General features: G+C 44.0%; 1 protein-coding gene across 5 annotated transcripts in view; it reads right to left on the minus strand.

The window, feature by feature from the left end:
- Positions 1-7531: 7531 nt before the first annotated feature.
- Tmem212 (transmembrane protein 212) overlaps positions 7532-19125 on the minus strand; it is a 37378-nt gene continuing 25784 nt past the window's right edge. For 2 of the 5 annotated variants that reach the window (XM_039102864.2, XM_039102862.2), the window contains exons 4-6: positions 9221-9258; positions 8201-8291; positions 7532-7653 (exon numbers count right to left, since the gene is read on the minus strand). In XM_039102864.2, the coding sequence (XP_038958792.1) occupies positions 8222-8291; positions 9221-9258 (108 nt within the window). In that variant the 3' untranslated portion in view covers positions 7532-7653; positions 8201-8221. Of the gene's footprint in view, positions 7654-8200; positions 8292-9220; positions 9259-13408; positions 13454-19125 lie in introns of those variants that run through there. The other 3 variants (XM_063282354.1, XM_006232219.4, NM_001164439.1) reach the window with 2 other exon arrangements.

Consider the following 19125-nt stretch of genomic DNA (forward strand, 5'->3'; position numbering starts at 1 on the left):
TCAGGTTTAACTCTGAAAAGTTTGCCTCTGTATGTATCCTAGCCTTTTTCCTTTGTGGTTTTTAATGTTCTTTTTTTTTTTTAAATGTAGATTTTTGTTTTCATTATTAGGTGGCTGAAGGATTTTCCTTTCTGGTCCAGTCTGACTGACATTCTTGTGTGTTTATAGGCATGTCTTTCTTTAAGTTGGGGAATTTTTTTCTATGATTTTGTTGAAAATATTTTATGGGCCTTGGAGCTGGGACTCCTCACCTTCTTCTATTCCTATTAGTCTTATGTTGGATCTCTTCATGATATCCACATTTCCTGGATATTTTCTGTCAGGAGATTTTTAGATTTAGCATTTTCTTTGATTGACATATTACATTCTTCTATTATGCCTTCTATACCAAGATCTATCTGCCATCTCTTGTATTCTGTTGGTGATGCTTACATCTGTTGTTCCTGTTCCCTTTCCTAGACCTTCCATCTCCAGGATTTCCTCAGTTTGTGTTTTCTTTATGCTTCTGTTTCCACTTTCAGATCTTGCACAGTTTTATTCATTTCCTTCCCCTGTGTATTTTCCTGTGTATCTTTATATCTTTAAGGGATGTATTTGTTTCCTCTTTAAAGACATCTACCCATTTGGTTGTATTTTCCTGTATTTCCTTAAGTGATTTATTCATTTCCTCTTTACAGGTCTCTATCATCTTTATAAGATTGGATTTAAGGTGTGCATCCATTGTGTTAGGTTATCCAGGGCTTGCTCTACTAGGGCTGTGCTCATGTTGCCCTGGCTTTTCTTGACTGTGTTCTTTCGAGGGCCTTTAGCCATTTGGATGGCTGTGGTACCTGTATGTTCCTCCTGTTGCAGTAGTAGATATTGGGAGGAGGATTGATTAACCTTGATGGTGTTGGTGTAGCAGATCTCCAATGGTTATCCTTTGGCTATATGGTTCGAGATTAGGATTCACAGTTCTGATGTAGGTGGGCAGACAGGTGACAGGAAAATGGAGGTCCAATGGAGATAGCACGCTGCACAGGACATTTGGGGGTTCCCCAGAGGACTCAGCAAGCAGGGAAGAAAGGTGGAGGAAGAGAAGCTCATGTGTATGGTTCAGGATTCACAGGTCTGATGAATGTATGCAGAGAGATGGTGGGAGAATCAAGGTGCACCGGGGATAGCTGACTGCTCAGGGCAGCTAGGGATTAAGGGGAAAAGTTTCCATCTTTCTACTGTAGGGCAGGGGACCTAGAAAATCCGTTCACACACACACTGCCCGCAGTAGACTTATTTGTGTTTGGATCAAGTCCCAGTTGGCATCAGACATAACAACAAGTCCCCCCTTTCTCCTTTGTGAGCTATCAACCAGGATCAATTTGTGAGTTGTAAATACCCAAACTTTCTTTAAAAGATTCGCCTGAAGTTGCCCTCTGGCCAAGGGATGAGAAATTGCTTAGAATTCCTCCTAGGTTGAAACCTAACTTTCAAAAGGAGCAGGAAGCAGCCTGGCCCTCATAAATCACCAGGAAGCAAGTGTTCAGAGGGACCAGGCTTGATATTAATAGAGGCCGAGTTTTATTCTTGTGGCAGCAAAGGCCTTTCAGTGTGTTGGGCACAGACAGCTTTCAAATCCGGAGACTTGAGAATGTTCTTGCTTTATGTACTTCAGCATGTTGCTTCCTCTAATTGGGAGCTAGTTGCATTCAAATGGCCCAATTATGTGCACCATTTGTAAGCACTACACATGTAAGGCCACCCAGTGTATTTTTTGTTTATATGTCAAAGCCTTTGACTAACTCAGCTTTTATTCAATGGAAATAAAAATGTAGCCTGTCAAAGAATAGTGTTTGGACCCTGCTCAGAAAGTTCATTTCTTTTATTTATTTTTTCCTCCTCTTCCTCCTCCTTTTTTTCTTTCTCCTCCTCCTCCTCTTTTCATCCTCCTCCTCCTCTTCTTTCTCCTCCTCTTCCTCTTCTTTTTCCTCATCATGGCTCTTTCGCCCCTGACCTCTCCTCATCTTCCTCTTTTTTGTTTTCTTTGAGATAGTTTTTATTGCTGTGAAGAGATACCATGACCAAGGTAACTCTTATAAAGGAAAACATTCAGTTGGGGCTGGCTTCTGGTTTCAGAGGTTCAGTCCATTATTATCATGGTGGGGGTGTGCAGGCAGACATAGTGCTGGAGGAGGACCTGGGAGTTCTACATCTGGATCTGAAGGAGACCTCTTCCATACTGGGTGGAGCTTGAGCATAAGACCTCAAAGCCCACTCCACAGTGACACACTTTTTCCAAAGGACACACCTATTCCAGCAATGCCACATCTCCTAATAGTGTCACTTCCTATGATCCGAGCATATTCACCACCAGGGAGGGTTTCACTTTACAGACCAGACTGACTTCATATTCATGATCCTCCTGGTTCAGCCCCCTGAGTGCCAAGGTTATAGATATGCCACACAACTGGCTCTGTAAATATTTTCTTAATAGTATCACTCATTAGACAGAAAAAGGAGAGGTTTAGGGGCCAGAGAGTTGGCCTTCTATAGTTTCCAGTGATGACATTGGGTAGATGAATCTCTGTGGATCAGCACTTACAGGAAGGGTCCAGGTTGAGGATCCAGTTAGCATGTAGCTGATGTCCAGGTACTGTAGCTATGTAACTATTACACCAAATTTGCCTAAAAGAACAATCACTTTTAACATACCACCAGATTCAGTGGATCAAATACCCACAGAGGTCTCAGCTGGGCAAATCTTTGACTTCTTGGGGCCATCTTGGATATCACTCAGGGATGTACAGCCAGCGATGAGCTGTTCTGAAGAGAGCACACTTCACTCAGAACCACAGATGAATTTGTCTGTTGATTGAGGTGCCTGGCTATTTCCTGACCATGTGGCAGTCTCTATAGCTGTTATGCTCCATTTGGCCATCCCAAAGGAACTGGAAAGTTTTGATCTAATCTTGGAAGTTAGAGCTCCCTGTCTGTATTCACTAACTAATCTTGGTGTTTCATTTCTCCATTCTGTTCAACAGCTTTATAGCAGTCACTCACTTCAGAAGGTACATATTTGATGGCTGGGGGGTATAGGTCAACTGGCTGAGAGCTTGCATACCGCATGCAAAGCTCTAGACTACATTCCTACATTGCATAAAGGAGGCATGGTTTACATACCTGTAATGCTTGCACTCAGGAGGTAGAGGCAAGAAGATCAAAAGTTCAAGTTCAAGACACACAGTATGTTTGAGGCCAGCCTAAGCTACACAAGACTCTGTGCCAAAGTAACTTAATAAATAAGCAAATAAGTAAACAAACAAAAATGATGCTGAGCTTATAAAAGCTTAGACATTTATGATGTATGATTATATTTATATAAAATGTATGAAATGATAAAGTTATAAAAGTTGGGAATAGATAAGAGGTGTCCAGAAATTTCCAAGGATTAAGGGTGGAAAGCAAATGTGTGAGACCACAGAGGGCAACAGGGGGGATCCTGAGCATGACAGAAATGGTTGTCATCTTGACTGTCAATGTTCAAGACCAGGTTGTGAATTTGTGCTATGGTTTTGCAAGATGGTACTATTGACAAAGAAGATTATACAGGATCCCTTCCTGTGTGACTTCTTACAACAAACAATCAAAAACAAACCTGCATAAACATCATTTTGTTACGTATTTGAATATGCTGTAATGAGATTCATTTTTGCTGCTGTGAATAAAATATCCCAACAAAAATCAACTCGGGGGAGAAAGCATTGTGTTAAATCACAAATCCATCAGAGTAGAGGCTTAAACTAGCTAGTCAGGATCCAGGGTCCAGAGCAGAGCCAAGCCTGTGCATGCATAATCAGTACTCAGCTCATCTGCTTCATTCTTACACAGCTACAAACTCAAACCTAGGGAATGGTGCCACCTCTAGTGGGCTAGGTCTTTCCACATCAATTAATGTAACAAACACAACCCCCCATAGACAGGCTCATAGCTAAACTCTTACTGAGACTCTGTTCCCAGGTGGTTCTAAATTGTCACATTGACAATTAAAGCTAACCATCACAAATATGTAGCAGGTCTTTAGTATATCTTAGAGATCATAGTGAATTGACATCTTGCCAATCAATATTTCCAATTATGCATAGTTTTCTACTGTATCCATGTATTGTTTCACATAGTACTGAGAGAGAATCCAAAGCTGTCCCTCTGTGTGCCCCGTGGAGCCAAATGACTGTAAGGAGAACGAATAGATTAAACAAAATGAAACAAAACAAAACAAAACAAAACAAAAAACACTGTAGCAATTAAAAGTGCAAAGAGCCTCAGGAGCTGAATGAGCCCTTTATTTCCTTTAAGTCCTTTATTTCCACGAGGAAACTGAGTCACAAGTGCATACTTCTGCTCTTGGCCCTCATGATGTTGAACTTTGGCAATCCACATGGATTAAAGGGAGCAGAGTTTAATGAGCTGTTCCAGAACACACCTGCTGGGTCTCTGCCTCAACTTAGTGAGCACACAGTTCTTCACACCGTGGATGACACCATCTATCTATCTTAGAAGCCAGTGTTTGCCCTACAGGTTCTCAGAGGTTGCTAACAAGTGTCCCCTGATTTCACCCTCCTCCGGTGTGTCTTTGCTCCTTGACCTTTAAGGCTCCTGGTGCCAGAGTGTCTGCAGACAGAGGATCAAAGACCCTCGGAGAAGTAAGCCATGCTTAAACAAGAGGAAGACAGTCACTGGGTGAGTTATTAGGAAAAGTCAGCTAGATGCCCCAGAGCCCTTCCTCATCTGGAAAATGCCTGAACTATATCCCAAGAATAAACTTCAAGCCTCGAGACCTAAACACAGGATGAGTCAGAGGCAGAACTAATATTAAAAGCTCATAACTCTGCCTGCTGCCCCAGACTCTCACGCCATCTGCCCTTCAGAACGTTCTATGTACCTGACACAGAGGATGCAGTATCTTTGAGTCGGAGGAAAGAATTAGACGGCCTGTAATGAACAATAGAAAGGGGAGATAAGGAAGGATATGAAGAAAAGAGAGTTGGATACATGAATCGTAGAATTAAATCTCAATTCTGTTTCAGCTTCCCGGGAGACATGACAACAAGAGTAATGCACTGGACTTCATAGTTTTTATGTTGTAAGAGAACCCAGCCTTGTGAAGCGCTATGTTTTTTTCTTTATATTTCTCTCTGGGAGAAGCGAGTCCAGTGGGAAATCGCAAATGCCGAAGCATCTTTATATTTTGAGGACTTCTGAGGCCCATTCTTCAGTTCACAGTCCAAGTGCTTTTCGCAGCCGTGATGTCCCCTCCCGAGTGCTGGCTGGGTATTTACTTAAAGAGGATAAATCCATTTTGGTTCTCATTCTCTGTCTGCTTGCAACTGCCCTCTCTTTACAATCCCCAGCCAGGCCCCACTGTTTAGGCTCAACCTCAGAGCATTCTTTGAATATTTCCTGAGCCCTCTCTGGTTACCCAGGCCCCTGCCCTCCCTAGTCTTACCAGAGCTAGTCGCTAGGATATTTCTGCAATCCACTACACTCGGCAGGGCATATAACCCTCGTCCATGTTATCTCAGGCGCCTCCTAAGCGTCCCTTGACAAATAAAGTAACTCGAGTCAAATAAAATCTTTGTTGATTGATTGGCCTGAGCAAGGTGCTCTCAGCCTGAGCCTGCTGCGCCCTTCTCTGCCTGAGCTCCCTCCTGTCCAGACTGCTGTTTAAAAAAAAGAAACAAAAAAACAAAAAAACAACCAGCATTCTTTCCTATCTGTGGCCCAGCTCCATATTTTTCTTCTTCTTCTTCCCTAGGTCTGTGATAGCATCCACTTCCCTGTCTGAAGTCATAATTCCATTGGACTTATCTTTTTCGTGAAATTTGCCAAGCAAAGCATGCGGGGGCTTAACGTTCTACACCAGCACACGTATTTAAAGTTCCAGGATTCTGGACATGACAGCTAATCTTGGCTCCTTTGTTCCATGTGTGGGAAAGCAGAAACCCCCCAAAGGCAAAAGGGTTTGGTTTTCAGTCCCTTTACTGGTGTGTAACTTGGTCAAACTTCTTTACCATTTATCTTCTGTATCATTTGTGTTTTGTGGGCTGGACATTTTTTTTAACAATTATTTATTTGTGTGTGTGCGAGCACACACAAGCTTGCATATACCACAGCATGTGTGGAGGTCAGAGGATAACTTGCTGGTAAGAGTTGTGTCCCAGGGATGAAGTTTCCAAGCTTAATGGAAATTACCCTCACATACTGAGCCTCCCGCTGGGCCCTGGGCTTTTCCAAGTCATTGTGCCATGTTAAGAAGACACAATCTGGTACCCTGTGCATTCTTTATCAGTAATAATTTATGAGCTAATCGAAATCAGTTATCAACACTTACTTTATATTCTCCTCCAATATGAAAAGAATTACTTAATAAACCAGGGTTACATTTTTAAAAAAATGCTAGCCACTTGGGTATTTCAAGGCAGAGATGTTAATAGTTAAGCTGTTTTTCATTGTTCAACACCGGTCTTATTAGAACAGAACCATTTCAATACCTTTCCTCACCTGCCAAGTCCCACAATGCTTTTCACCTGCCAAGTCCCACAATGCTTTTCACCTGCCAAGTCCCACAGTGCTTTTCATCTGCCAAGTTCCACAATGCTCTTCCCTGCTTTAACACTGTGAGCTTTAAAAGTTTGAAGGGATTGATGCTATTACTGTAGAAGACACTGTAATGGAAAGGTCTACCTATGAGGAAGAATCCCCTCTTCTTGGGATGCCAAGTGAGCAACGGAGTCTTGTTTATAAGAAGGTTTCTAGAAGAGAAAAACAAGAGGCTTTTGTCTGAGCTTCTACAAACTGGAGGTGGGCGAAGTGTTCAGAACAAAGCAGGGGTCACCCTGGAAAAATACCGGCAGCTTTGATCTTTCTCCGAGTCTAGAGCAAGGTGAAAGGGTAGTCTTCAATGAGTTTGCTCTGTGTACTTAAGTCAAACGACACTTTCAACATGTGTGAACAAGCACAGTGGTTATTCAGATGGTAAATATACAAGCCCTGGATTTTGTGATCAGGTTCACCAGTGTAAAAATAAATTCCCTTTCCCTATCAAGTTAATTGTAGACACCATAACGACTTAAAAGGAGTGACCAGAGAGTTTAAGAATGCCAATTTGGCAGGGAAAAAATAACCTCAGTAATTATGGGCGTTTTATGTAAAGTTCTGTTTCTTGTGCTTCCTGACCTTACAACAGCTAGAGTTTTCAATAGATCGTGGGGATAGTGACTCATTTAAAGAAGACACCAACCCTCTCCAGGAGAATGAGGGAGAGGTGGAGGGAGAGGATTAGAGTTTTGAGCCATCCTGAGGATGTGTACACCTCTCAGCTATGTGAGATTTCCCGGGGAGCATATCTGTCTCTGCATGGTTCCCACCAAGAATTGTGGAATAACTTCCTGAAACCCAGATTAGAGGGGCCACCTGGTACTGCTCAGTTGCTGGACAGTTGTTCTGTCATGATTGAGACAGCCCTTGTAGTGTGTCACCCATCAAGGAGGCTAGGAAGTGATGTTGTAAAAATGATTTATTGTCAATTTTTTTGAAATATATATTAAAGTGTCAAGGAGCTATGATAGTCTAGCTTAGCTGTAGTCAGTGTTGGTGGCTTCTGTTAACTTCCAGGAGGATCTGTATGGGGAGAACAAAGAAAATTGACGAAAGTGCTAAGACTGTCTTTCAAAGCCATCCTGTAGTCCCTGCTGGGGCATGACAAAGGGAACGGACACTTGGTTATAGGAAGCAGCCACTCAGCCAGCAACAGAGGTATATAACACAGAAGCCAGTTCTCCAAACCTTGTTACCAGAGGTGGGGCAGCAGGGTACTCTGAGGCAGCCTCTCAATGGGTTGGCCAGAGCCTTTAAATCCTTGCCTTGATTCAGTGCTGAACCAGTTGGTTGGAATCCAGGTCAGGCTCTGCCACTGGGGAGGGTAGGAGCAGCACCACAATTGGGCACATGGTACAAGATCATGGAGACAGGCCGAAGCCAAGGTCAGGGTTCCTCCTTACCAAGCCAGCGAGACTCCTATGACCTGTGCTGGTGCCTTGAGGACATCTTTTTTGTCAATGTTTGGGGGTTCCCACTCAGGAGACCCATTTGCCGAAGTTTCATAACCAGACAAATTCTCACACTTAAGTTTCTGGGTATACCCCACAAGGAGTGTCCACATACTCACAGGCTACTTAGGAAAGTCTTGTCATCCACTCAAACCTGCGCCCCAGGACAAGGCCCTTATAGCTGTTCCTGCTGCTTTGAAACAGCCCTTCCTAGAGGGAGGGGTAGGGCAGCTGAAGAAACTCACAGCAAAGTTCTAAGTCTCAAGAGGACCATACAAGTTCAAAGCTGACTCCCCACCCTTCCTAGAGCCTACATAATTAGTGAAGGGTTTCTGGGGAGGCGAGACCCTTCCACGGTGTTGCTGTCAAGTTGTCCAGGGACTGGTACAGTTCCGTTTCTTTGGTCTGCTATTGCCCTCTCTGTCCAGGTGAATAGGCCTCTCTGTACATATCTCTAGACAAGTCAGTACAACCGAGTCCTAAGACAGTTGTCTGAGTCCAAAAAGGGGAGATGTAGCTCTGCCCCAGGCCTGGCAGTTGGACACTGAAGCAAGTTTTAATCCTCCTTCTTCCCCTTGGACCAGCCACAAGACAGTCGATAAATAGTAGTGAACCCCATTATAGGTCTAGGAGGAGCCCTCTCATGTTTGTTCCCCAGATTCCCCCTCCCCTTCTCTCTCCCAACTCCCTCCCTCCCATCCTCTCCCCCCCACTCTCCCCCACTCTCTCTCATTGTGTTCTCTTTTAGCTTCTTCCCTCCCTATCCCTGTTACCCTCTCTTCTGAGGTGCCCTGTCCGAGGATATTAACAAAGAGGCAAGGGCTAAGCTAGGCAGGTCCTTTCTCTGCAGATTCTGGGACTTGCTGTGGCAGCCCCGGCTACTTTATAGTGTTTTGATTTTTTTTTCCTTCATGGAATTGTCATTGCTTCATTGAGCTGCAAAAAAAATGATGTCATACTGTGGGGTCCCAGTCCATTTCCCAGCTGTTAACCTAAGTCCCCTGACCTTTCTTGTCTGCCTGCTCTTGGAGAAAATGAAACACGTTGAAACATATAGGTCAGAAAACCTCAGGAAGGCCTCTGAACCTCCAGGATGGGCTAACTTCTGAGGTACGTTAATGACGCCCACCCAGCCTTACCTGGGTGTCACATCCGGAGCGTGGCGAGGGCCCCCTGTCTGTAAAATGGGGGAAGAAATGAGCTTCAGGTTGTGCCTGCAATTTCCTGACAGAAGCCCTTTCTTCCCATACACTGGGTTTAATTACTAGTGACAATGTTCGATGTAATTCGGGCTCCTCCCACGGTTTTTGCTCCAGGTTTTGTACTAAAGTCTGTGCGAAAACTTAAACCGTAAACGCTGCATTTGTGTCTTCTTGTCTTAGGACTGGTGAGACCTCAGACTGAGTGACATTGTGGAATTACTTCCTGGCATGTCAAAGGCTGAAATTGTCCTGTCAAGAATGACTGTTCTTTTAGGATTGTAGAGAGCCGGGCTGGGCTCGGACTGGATCTTTGCTTTGGTGTAAGTTTTCCTCTGCCAGGAAACCAGTGCTCGCACATCATTTGCATACAGCCAATGAGAGCCGTCTACTGTTCCGCAGAGGTTTTGGAGATTTGTATGACGACATCTTGGAAAAATCTCAGCTGGGGAAAGGCGACTTTTTCCCCCTCTCCCTAAGCCCCATCTTAAATAGTTTCCTTCCCACAGCCCATATGTCCACATTCAAAGTAACCCAGCCCATTCTGCCCGGCCCCTGTCACTAGCTTAGGAATCTCAACAGCCACACGAAACTGGAAATTGGCTGTTTAAAACGAAGGTGCCATATTCGTTCCAGTCTGTAAACTAGACATTTTTTTGGCACACAGCAGTGGAGAATTAACCCTTTTATGTCTCCCAGACAAGGGCACAGTAAAATGCCTGTTCTTTTCTTTGTGACTAGAATGGCAAACTCTAACGTGTTGATACCCAATGTGGTTATTAACATTGTGAGTGGGGTTCTGGCTAACCAAAGGCATATACTACTGTGCTGTTCCACATAATTCCACGAAAACTGGATATTGTTCAGGGTTCTCAAATGTTTCCCCAGATTTTCTCCCCTCACTTCTAGAAAGCAACTACTGGACTGCCCCGGCCTTAGAGGGTGTGGTAGCAGCCAGAGATGTGGCTTGTTGGTAAAACATCCGAGGGTCACCTTAAATTATTTCAGCACAGAGTAGGACATAAATACTAAAGCAAGATGTAGGTGCAGGAATAAGCAGTGGGCCCTGTACTGAGGGGGAAAGCTCAAATGCTCTTAACTTGGACGTTATCCTAATGGGCCCCTACGTGTGCAATAACCAGACCATGGCTAGAAATCTTATCATTCTATTATGGGGCAGATAACAGTGTGCTGATTGAGGACCCGGGCCTGGGAGACCGTGCACTGGATTGTTAGATAGCAATGTTTCAGCCCTGTGCCCTTGAAGAAGTCATGAAGCCTCTCACAATCACAGATACCACATCTGCAAAACGAAGGCGTTTATGTCTTATGTCTGAAGTGTTATGTCTAAAATGTTTACCCTGAATTTGTCCGTTTTCAAATTAAGTGGAATCCATACTGACTGATGTTTGAAGACATCTACTGAATGTGTTGAATGAAGTCCAAACCCTTGAACTAATACTTACACAGTGCATCTGTGCGATGCGTATAGGCGGGCACGTGCCACAGTGCATGTGTGGAGGTCGTAGGTGTTAGCATTCTGTCTAAGCTCCACCCCCACAGTTACCTGGCAACAGTCAGGTATGTTCCACCCCACGGTTACCTGGCAACAGTTAGGCATGTCTGACACTGTAAAAGGGGCTGCTTGCCCCCTCCTCTGTCTCTTGCTCCCTCTTGTTCTCTCTTGCTCTCTTGCTCTTACCCTCTATCCCCTTTGTCCTCTCTCCCTATTCCCTTTCCCCCTTCTCTACACGCTCATGGCCGGCCTTTCCTCTCCTCTCCTACTCTATTTTCTCTCTCTCTCTCTCTCTCTCTCTCTCTCTCTCTCTCTCTCTCTCCCTCTCCCTCTCCCTCTCCCTCTCCCTCTCCCTCTCCCTCTCCCCTCTGCCTTTCTCTGCCCTACTACCCTCTAAACTCTCCTCCCCATGCCCTGAATAACTCTATTCTATACTAAACTGTCATGTGACAGGGGGAAGGGATGTCTCAGCATGGGCCCACTGAGGCACCCCCTTTCCTCAGACCTCTGTAGAACATAATCCCCCCCCCCATCTTTTTATAAACACAACGTTGGTGCTGAACCCTGGGACATGTTCTCTCCCTCCCCATCAAATGAGTTCTGGGACTAGAAATCAGGGCAACAGAACTGATCGCAGTTCTGGCTGCTTAGAGACTCCAAGCTGCACTGGGCTTTCTGGTGGGCATAGAATGCCATTGATTCTTTCAGAAAGACCGAATTAGCAATTCTGGTGACCCCTATTTTACCATGAGGAAATTGAGGTCTGTCTTACAATGGAAGAGGAGGAAGCTTCCCTGTTTATGTCAAAGCCCTGTCGGGTTTCTGATACAGGACACCAGTGTTTTCTGACTGTAATGGGCAGCACTCTCACAGGACAGTCCCTGAGACCTCACTATTCAACAGCCTCCCAGACATGCTGAGGGCGCTAGGGTGGCTCAATGACTCAAACCCAGCACAGGAGCGGTGGAGAGCCACAGACACAAGGCCATGACTAGAGAATCCAGGAAGAACCTTCCTGATCCATCTCAGAAAGGGCATCTCTACTGTAGTCAGCCCATAGCCACATGGAGTGCCTTCTTGGGAATGAGCATATAATGGCCCTGTAGGATGATGTCATACAGGTGAAGGCAGGTACAAGATAGAACGAGGCCTGTCATTGGATGAGAAGGAAGGATGGGTGGGGAAAAGTTTCAAAGTGAGGAGGAGACTGAATCAAGGAAAGGGAGAACGTGGAGGCAGATGTTAAGATTTCTCTGTACATTCACAGGTTGTTATGAATGTTCTTAAGGGATGGATGTGTACAGACCTTTGTGAGTCTAGATGGGCAATTATATCTTATCAATTAGATCAGAGGTGATTGTGTTGTGTGTTCTTTCATGTGGCAAATTAAGTTTAAGAGAGTGTGTGGTGGCTGGAGACACTGGGCTGCCACGGAATTTGGATGTGTGTTTCTGGCATGGTGAAGCCTGCCTTGGGAACTGGACGGGTAGAGAGATTGTTGCCAAGCTCAGAGAGAAGCCATCGGCAGTGTGATGTGGGATGGAGCAGAGCGGGTGAGAGGCTTTGCTGCCTGAGATGAAGATATCTACCAGATATCTTGGGGCATTGCAGTGCCGCCGGACCTAGTGCAGGGTAAAAGACAATACTTTTTATAATTTTACAGCAACATGGCCTCATAGATCTTGGAGCTTTATTGAGAACTTGGTATAAGGTTCTTTCTAACTGCAAAAAGCTTTTTGTTTGCTTGTAAGGTTGTATGTGTGTGTGTGTGTGTATGTGTTGTGTCTGTGCCAGTGTGCAGTTAAAACAGTACGCGTGTGGAAGAAGGTAGACTGCATGTGGGAGTTGGATCTCTCCTTCCATCATGTGGGGCCCAGGGATTGAGGTCAGGTTGTCAGACTTGGGACAAGTCTCTTTACTAGTTGAACTGTCTTGCAGGTCTGCTGATTGGATTTTTAAAATGGGGTCGCATCATACCCCAGGCCAACCTCAAATTCACTATGTGGTAGGATGGCCTTAAACTCCTGATCGTCCTGCCTCTACCTGCAATGAGCTAGAATCTGAGGTGTCATCCTCCCACCCGGTTTTATGGGGAGCCAGGGATTAAAACCATGCCCCACCCATGCTGTCGGTAAAGCATTCTACCAATGAAGGGACAGCCTTAGATCTTAGGTAGATTGATATTAGAGCAAAAACATGAATGAGAAGACAGGCGCTGGGTGGAGGATGATGCTCCCCACGCAGGCCACAATTCCATGTCTTCATTGTGTCGTGAAGATTTAGAGTCGCCTTTGGTGGTAGCAATAAAGAAAAACTGAGAGAAATGTTCCCTAATTTATGTGATACGGGGTTGCTTTCAAATGAAACTCCCCTCACAGAACAAGAAAAATGAAAACGAACCATTCACTGGCTATAAGTGTATATTGTTAATTTACATATTTCTATGGCAACAATAGTACTTCAATTTCTACATCATAATACGGACATTTTTAAATGTCAATGAAAGGACCAAAAATGTGCAAATCTTATTTCAGAAGAGCACAGAAGGTGGGAATTTAAAGAACAAAATTACTTTGTAAATATTTCAAAATAATGACCACAAATAAGGCCAATTGAAGGGGAACGCAGCTTCAACTTTATTGTGCATTCCTTGGACCCTAGGGAGGGGGGAGAAAAGAGAAGTATTTATTCGTACAGTTTATCAAGTGTCGCTTCTGACATTTAATTTAGCTGTTTTTATGTCTCAGAAACCACTGAAGGATGGTCCAAATAACAGTATCATGGACGCACTTAAGGATTTAAGAGGCATTGACAGAGAGAGCCACATTGGTGGTAGTGGTGAAGGGGGTGTCAGAAAGGTATAAAAGAGAAATACGTGTGCAATAAAGACCCTGGCGGGGACACAGCCCAGGCAGGCCATTGCCCTCTGGGCAGGGGCTGTGAGGAAGTGGGCATCTTGGCACTGACTATGTCTCCTGGCCATTTGCTGTTTGTTTTGTCTGGCTTGGCTTGGCTTGAGGCTTTTCAAAAACTAACAGGAGATTAAAGGGAACTGTCAGAAATCTTTAATTGGGAGCCAAGAACTAAGGTTTGATTAGAAGTGAGGGAAGGAAGCGAGCATTTCTTGAGCATTTCTCCAGGACCATGCTGGCCTCTTCTGCTCTTATTAGAAATGGTGTCATTCCTCAGTGGATGAGGAGGACAGGGCTCCCTCCACTTTACAAAGGAGGAAAGTCGAGGCACAGGGGTTTTGATTCTGACTTGCTTAACCCAGCCCAAAAATCCAGATGGGAAGGGTTAGAGGAACAATTAAATCTCGATCTGCCTGAGATCAAGGTGCCAATGAAGAGCTAGAGAGATGGCTCAGTGGGCAATAATCCTTGCTCTGCAAACATGAGGGCCTAAGTTCGAATCCCCAACATCCATGTAAAATGTCAAACGAGGCTGCAGGTGTCTGTAACCCTGGCATTGTGGGGTAGAGACTAATGGATCCTAGGGCTTACAAGCCGCCAAGCGTAGCTAAAGCAGGTAACTTCCAGGTCAGTGACAGATAGACATCTAAAATGATCTGTTCTATCCATAAGCACACGCTCATCTGGGAGCACACACATACACACAGACACAGACACACACACACACACACACACACACACACACATGTACACCCAAACCCGCATGCATACACACATGTGCACACACTCAAACACACACACACCACACACACACACACACACACGTACACCCAAACCCGCATGCATACACACACGTGCACACACACGTGCACACACACTCATACATACATACACATATACAAATGCACATAGACAAGCCTGTGTATTCATTCCACCCATACACAATGGCACAGAGCATGGGCTTCCCCTTTATAAAGGCTTTATAAGCCTTTATAATGCTAACGCAGCTCTTCAGACAACTACTGTTCCTTGGGTAGAAATCCCAACTCACTTTCCACTTACAGTCCTTCCTGAAGATTTTTCTTGATTGCATGGCCATAGTAATTTCCCGGTGACAGGCAAATTGTGTTTAGACTGAAAATATGATTGCTGTAGGCTTAAGTGAGATGTTAGCTATATCTAGGAATACATCAAAATGAAATTTAATATTGCAGCCCTCTATCCTTTTGACCCTGTGCTTGTGTTTCTTGCCCCCTTTTTTGTTTTGACAACCACCCTTAAATACAATTTTATCTTATAAATGATGTATATATTTATCCTCTGTCTCTCTTGTTTTAAAGTAGATTGTCTTTTTGTTGTTTGTGAAGTGCTTAAAGGAGGGATCAACACATTTTTCTGCAAGGAGCCGGATGACGCATATTTGAGGTTTAACTGGTCATGTGATCTCTGTCCTGGTACTCAGCTCTGCTACCACGGGGAGAACAGCCTCAGACATGGGATGACTGTCTTCTAACAGGACTCTGTGAACACAGAGGTTCGTGTATGATGGAATGCTCATATGTCATGAAATGTAGATTCTTTTCCTCCATCCATTTAAGAACTATAAGAAATCTTGTTGAACAGTGCCAAAGTTAGAAATTCTAGGAGCATTGCTTCTCGGCCTTTTGGCTAAGATCAAGTGTAGAAATCCTAGGAGCATGTCTTGAATGTTGTCATAATGAGCACACAAGAGCAGAAATGGATGCACTGGATGGACCCCAGCAATGGGGTGAACGCCTCTCTTAGTGTCCAGTGTCTTAATATTTGATGAAATATGCCTTAAAATTTTAAAGGAAAGTTGAAAATTAAATATTTATTTTACATTTATTTAGTGTACATGTGGAGGTGCACACACATGCCACTGTGTGTATGTAGAGGTCAGAGGACACCTTCTGGGAGTTGCTTCTTTCCTATCAAGTGGGTCTTCAGGATTGAACTCAGGGCAGTAGGCCTGGCAATAATCTACCTAATAAACCTTCTCTCTGGCCCAGAAATTAGAGTGTTAACTTTCTTTAACATAACTGAAAACAGTAACAACAAAAACAGTAGCAACAACAACTACTATTCTTAGCTTAGATTCCTAATTTCCCAAAAGGCAATTGGTTAGCTTTGGCACATGGGCTACAGTTTGCCAACTCCTGGTAGAAAGTAGTGCCCAGAACATAGAAGGTGCTCAAGAAATGGAATGTACTGTGATTGTCCCAGTGACAAACCTAATATCCCTGTGTGGTTCCTATTAGTTTCCCCATCATAGGAGAGCAATAGCCAAAATAGCAGGCACTCTGCACTGCCCTGAGGATCTGAAGAGCAGGCAGAATGAGCCGTAAGTGACTTCCCACATGCCCCGTGGACTGAGGAGACCTGCAGTGAACTCTTCTACAAAGAAACCAGTGCATCATTAAATGGGTTGAATGTCTGGTTCAAGTCCATCTAGAACATTGACAGTTTGATTATATGTTTTAGGGGGGATTATGGTGGGGCAAGCCTATATACCTAGTATTGAGGGGGCAGAAGCAAGACCTCATCATGTTTGAGGCAATTCCGGGCTACATTCTGTGTAAAAGGCTTGATTCTGGCCTGCATGACAAGACTGTCTCAGCCACAGCAAACCAATTATTTTACATTTTAAATAGAATTGTTTAGGTGTCGTAGAGACAGCTCAGTTGGTAAGTCTGCGCTTGCAATCCTAAGGACACGTGTTCAGTCTCTATAATGCACATGAAGACAAAAAGCTGTGTACAATGGTACTTGGTCACTACAGAGCTGGGGAGGCAGAGACAGGTAGAAACCTACAGCTACCAACCAGCCAGCCTGCACTACTTAGTGGATTCCAGGACAGGGAAAGACCTTGTCTCAAGAAACAACCTATAAGTACATGGGGATGACACCTACAGATGCTGTTTGGTCTCTACATACATGCACACACATGCATCTGCACACATATGAACATGTACATACATGAAGGCTCACGCCTAAACACATGCACACAGAGGAAGAATCCTTGCAGCCTTCTGGGGAGATTTGTTTCATCTGTTTACTGCTTTGTGCTAGAGCTGATTAAGCTACCGTCCATCTTAATTATCTCCTTGACGTCATTGATAGAACTGCCATGCTCTTTGGAAAAGAAAAAAATGGAATAAGAAACACTGATGCAAAAATTCAAGTAAAAACAGCATAAAAATGATGATCCCTCTTGACAGTATGCCTCGAGATTATTTTCACTAAGCCTTTAGATGACATTTTTCTGCCTAACACGCCAAAGGAGGGCATCAGGGCACATTTTTCTTCCTTAAAAGGAAAAAAGATGTTGAAGACAGAGTTAGGTTTTCGGTCTAAGTCAGACAAGTACAGCAGGATAAACAATGTGTTATTTGCATCGATGGACCCACAAATACTAATTTGATAATTTTCTAATGTTTTTATTTCTTTATAAAACAAATGTAGAGAGGCACGGCCATGCATACCTGTAACTTAGCATTTGGGAGGTAGAGGAGGATTAGGAGTTCAAGATCAGCCTCAACTACAAGGAGACTCTGACTCAGAGCAACAATAGCAGCAGCAATCACGGCAAAAAGCCCACTTCCTCCATACCTACTGTGGTGGTTTGAATATGCTTGGCCCATGGGTAGTGGCACTGTTGGGAGGTGTGTCCTGGTTGGAGGAAGTGTGTCACTTCGTAGGTGGGCTCTGAGGACTTCTAGTGCTCAAGCTCTGCCCAGTGAGGAAGAGAAGCCCTCTTCCTAGCTGCCTGCAGAAGAGTCTCATCCTGGTTGCCTTCAGATCAAGATGTAGAACTCTTATCTCCCCCAGCCCCAGGTCTGCCTGCCTGGACACTGTCATGCTTCCTGCCATGATGGTAATGGACTGAACCTCTCAAACTGTAAGCCAGCCCCAATTAAATGTTTTCCTTTATGGGAGTTGCCCTGGTCATGGTGTCTCTTCACAGCAATAAAAACCTAACTAAGACACCTACTAAATTGTAATATAACTAAGTAATAAATAATACGTTTGGCCAAACCTTAAAACATATGGCGGCTTCCATTGATATTTGAGTATAACATTTAATTGTCATTCTAAATTTTAGCCAGTCTGCAAAATTTATACACACACACACACACACACACACACACACACACACACACACACACATATCACTACAAAATTTCTCCCAAACATGTTTCAGACCAATACTCAATTTAATGTTAATGACATGGACTGTCACTTCCTGTATGATGAAAGTAAACAGTTGCCTAATATTTTGCATGTTATTATACTAAATTTATTTTTAATGTAATCCTAAATAATGTAAACTATAATAAAATGATAAGATTATTGTTTTTATGAATTCTTTTACTGTATTTTTCAATGTTAAGGATTTTTAATAAGGTTAATCATCACTGTGAAAGGGTTTTGACCAGAGCCATCTAGTTTACTTTGGTTTATAGAGAAGAGGAGGGGGAGGCCCCACGAGGAAGTGAATGGCTCAGTTGATCAGAACAAAAGATATGGCTCAGGACAGAGTGCTTCCCTCACGAGGCAAGGACATTGGTTCAACCACCAGAACCCCTAACAAAGTTCAGAGCTTTGTGGTGGACATTGGACAAGTGGACATAGGAAGATCCTTGGGGCTCACTGACCAGCCAGTGAGCTCTAGGCCAGTGCGAAACCTTGTCTTAAAGCTGACATTCCTGAGGATGACATCTGATGTGTCCTATGAGCTTCTCTCACACATACGCACAGAGAAACATGCACAAATATACATTAAAATGATTTTTAAAAACCATAGGTTTGCTGACCAACTGGAGAGGGATAAATAGAAGGAGTCACTTGTTCTGCTGTGCTGCCAGTTTTGAAGATTTCAAGAAAATAGATGGCCAAGAAAGATCGGAATCCTTTTCAATGAATCTTTCCACTTTGCTTGGGCATTTTCTTGGATTTCTGTTGACGATGTTATACTCTTTTGACTTCCTTTCTTCCTTCCTTCCCCTTCCTCCTCCCTTAGATAAAACCTTGCTGTAAGTCCCAGGCTTCCCTCAAAAATGTACCCAGGTTATCTCATCGCTTAAGTTCTGGGATTGTAGCATATACCACCACATACCACTTGAAAGGTTTCAAAAAATATTTTATGCACATGAGTGCTTGCCTGCATGCATGTTTATACACCATGTGTATAGAGTGCCTGTGGAGGCCAGACATGGCCATTGGAGTGCCTGAAGCTGGAGAGACAGACAGTTGTGAGCTGCCATGTTGGTGTTGGGAATAAAACCTGGGTATCTGGAATGGCAGTCAATGGTCTTAACCACAGAGGAATCTCTGCAGCCCCCAGTTTGAAGTGTTTAACATGTACTCATCCCTTGTTACACCAGAGGATTGGTTCT

This window comes from Rattus norvegicus, chromosome 2 (genome assembly GCF_036323735.1).
Source record: "Rattus norvegicus strain BN/NHsdMcwi chromosome 2, GRCr8, whole genome shotgun sequence".
NCBI lineage: Eukaryota > Metazoa > Chordata > Mammalia > Rodentia > Muridae > Rattus > Rattus norvegicus.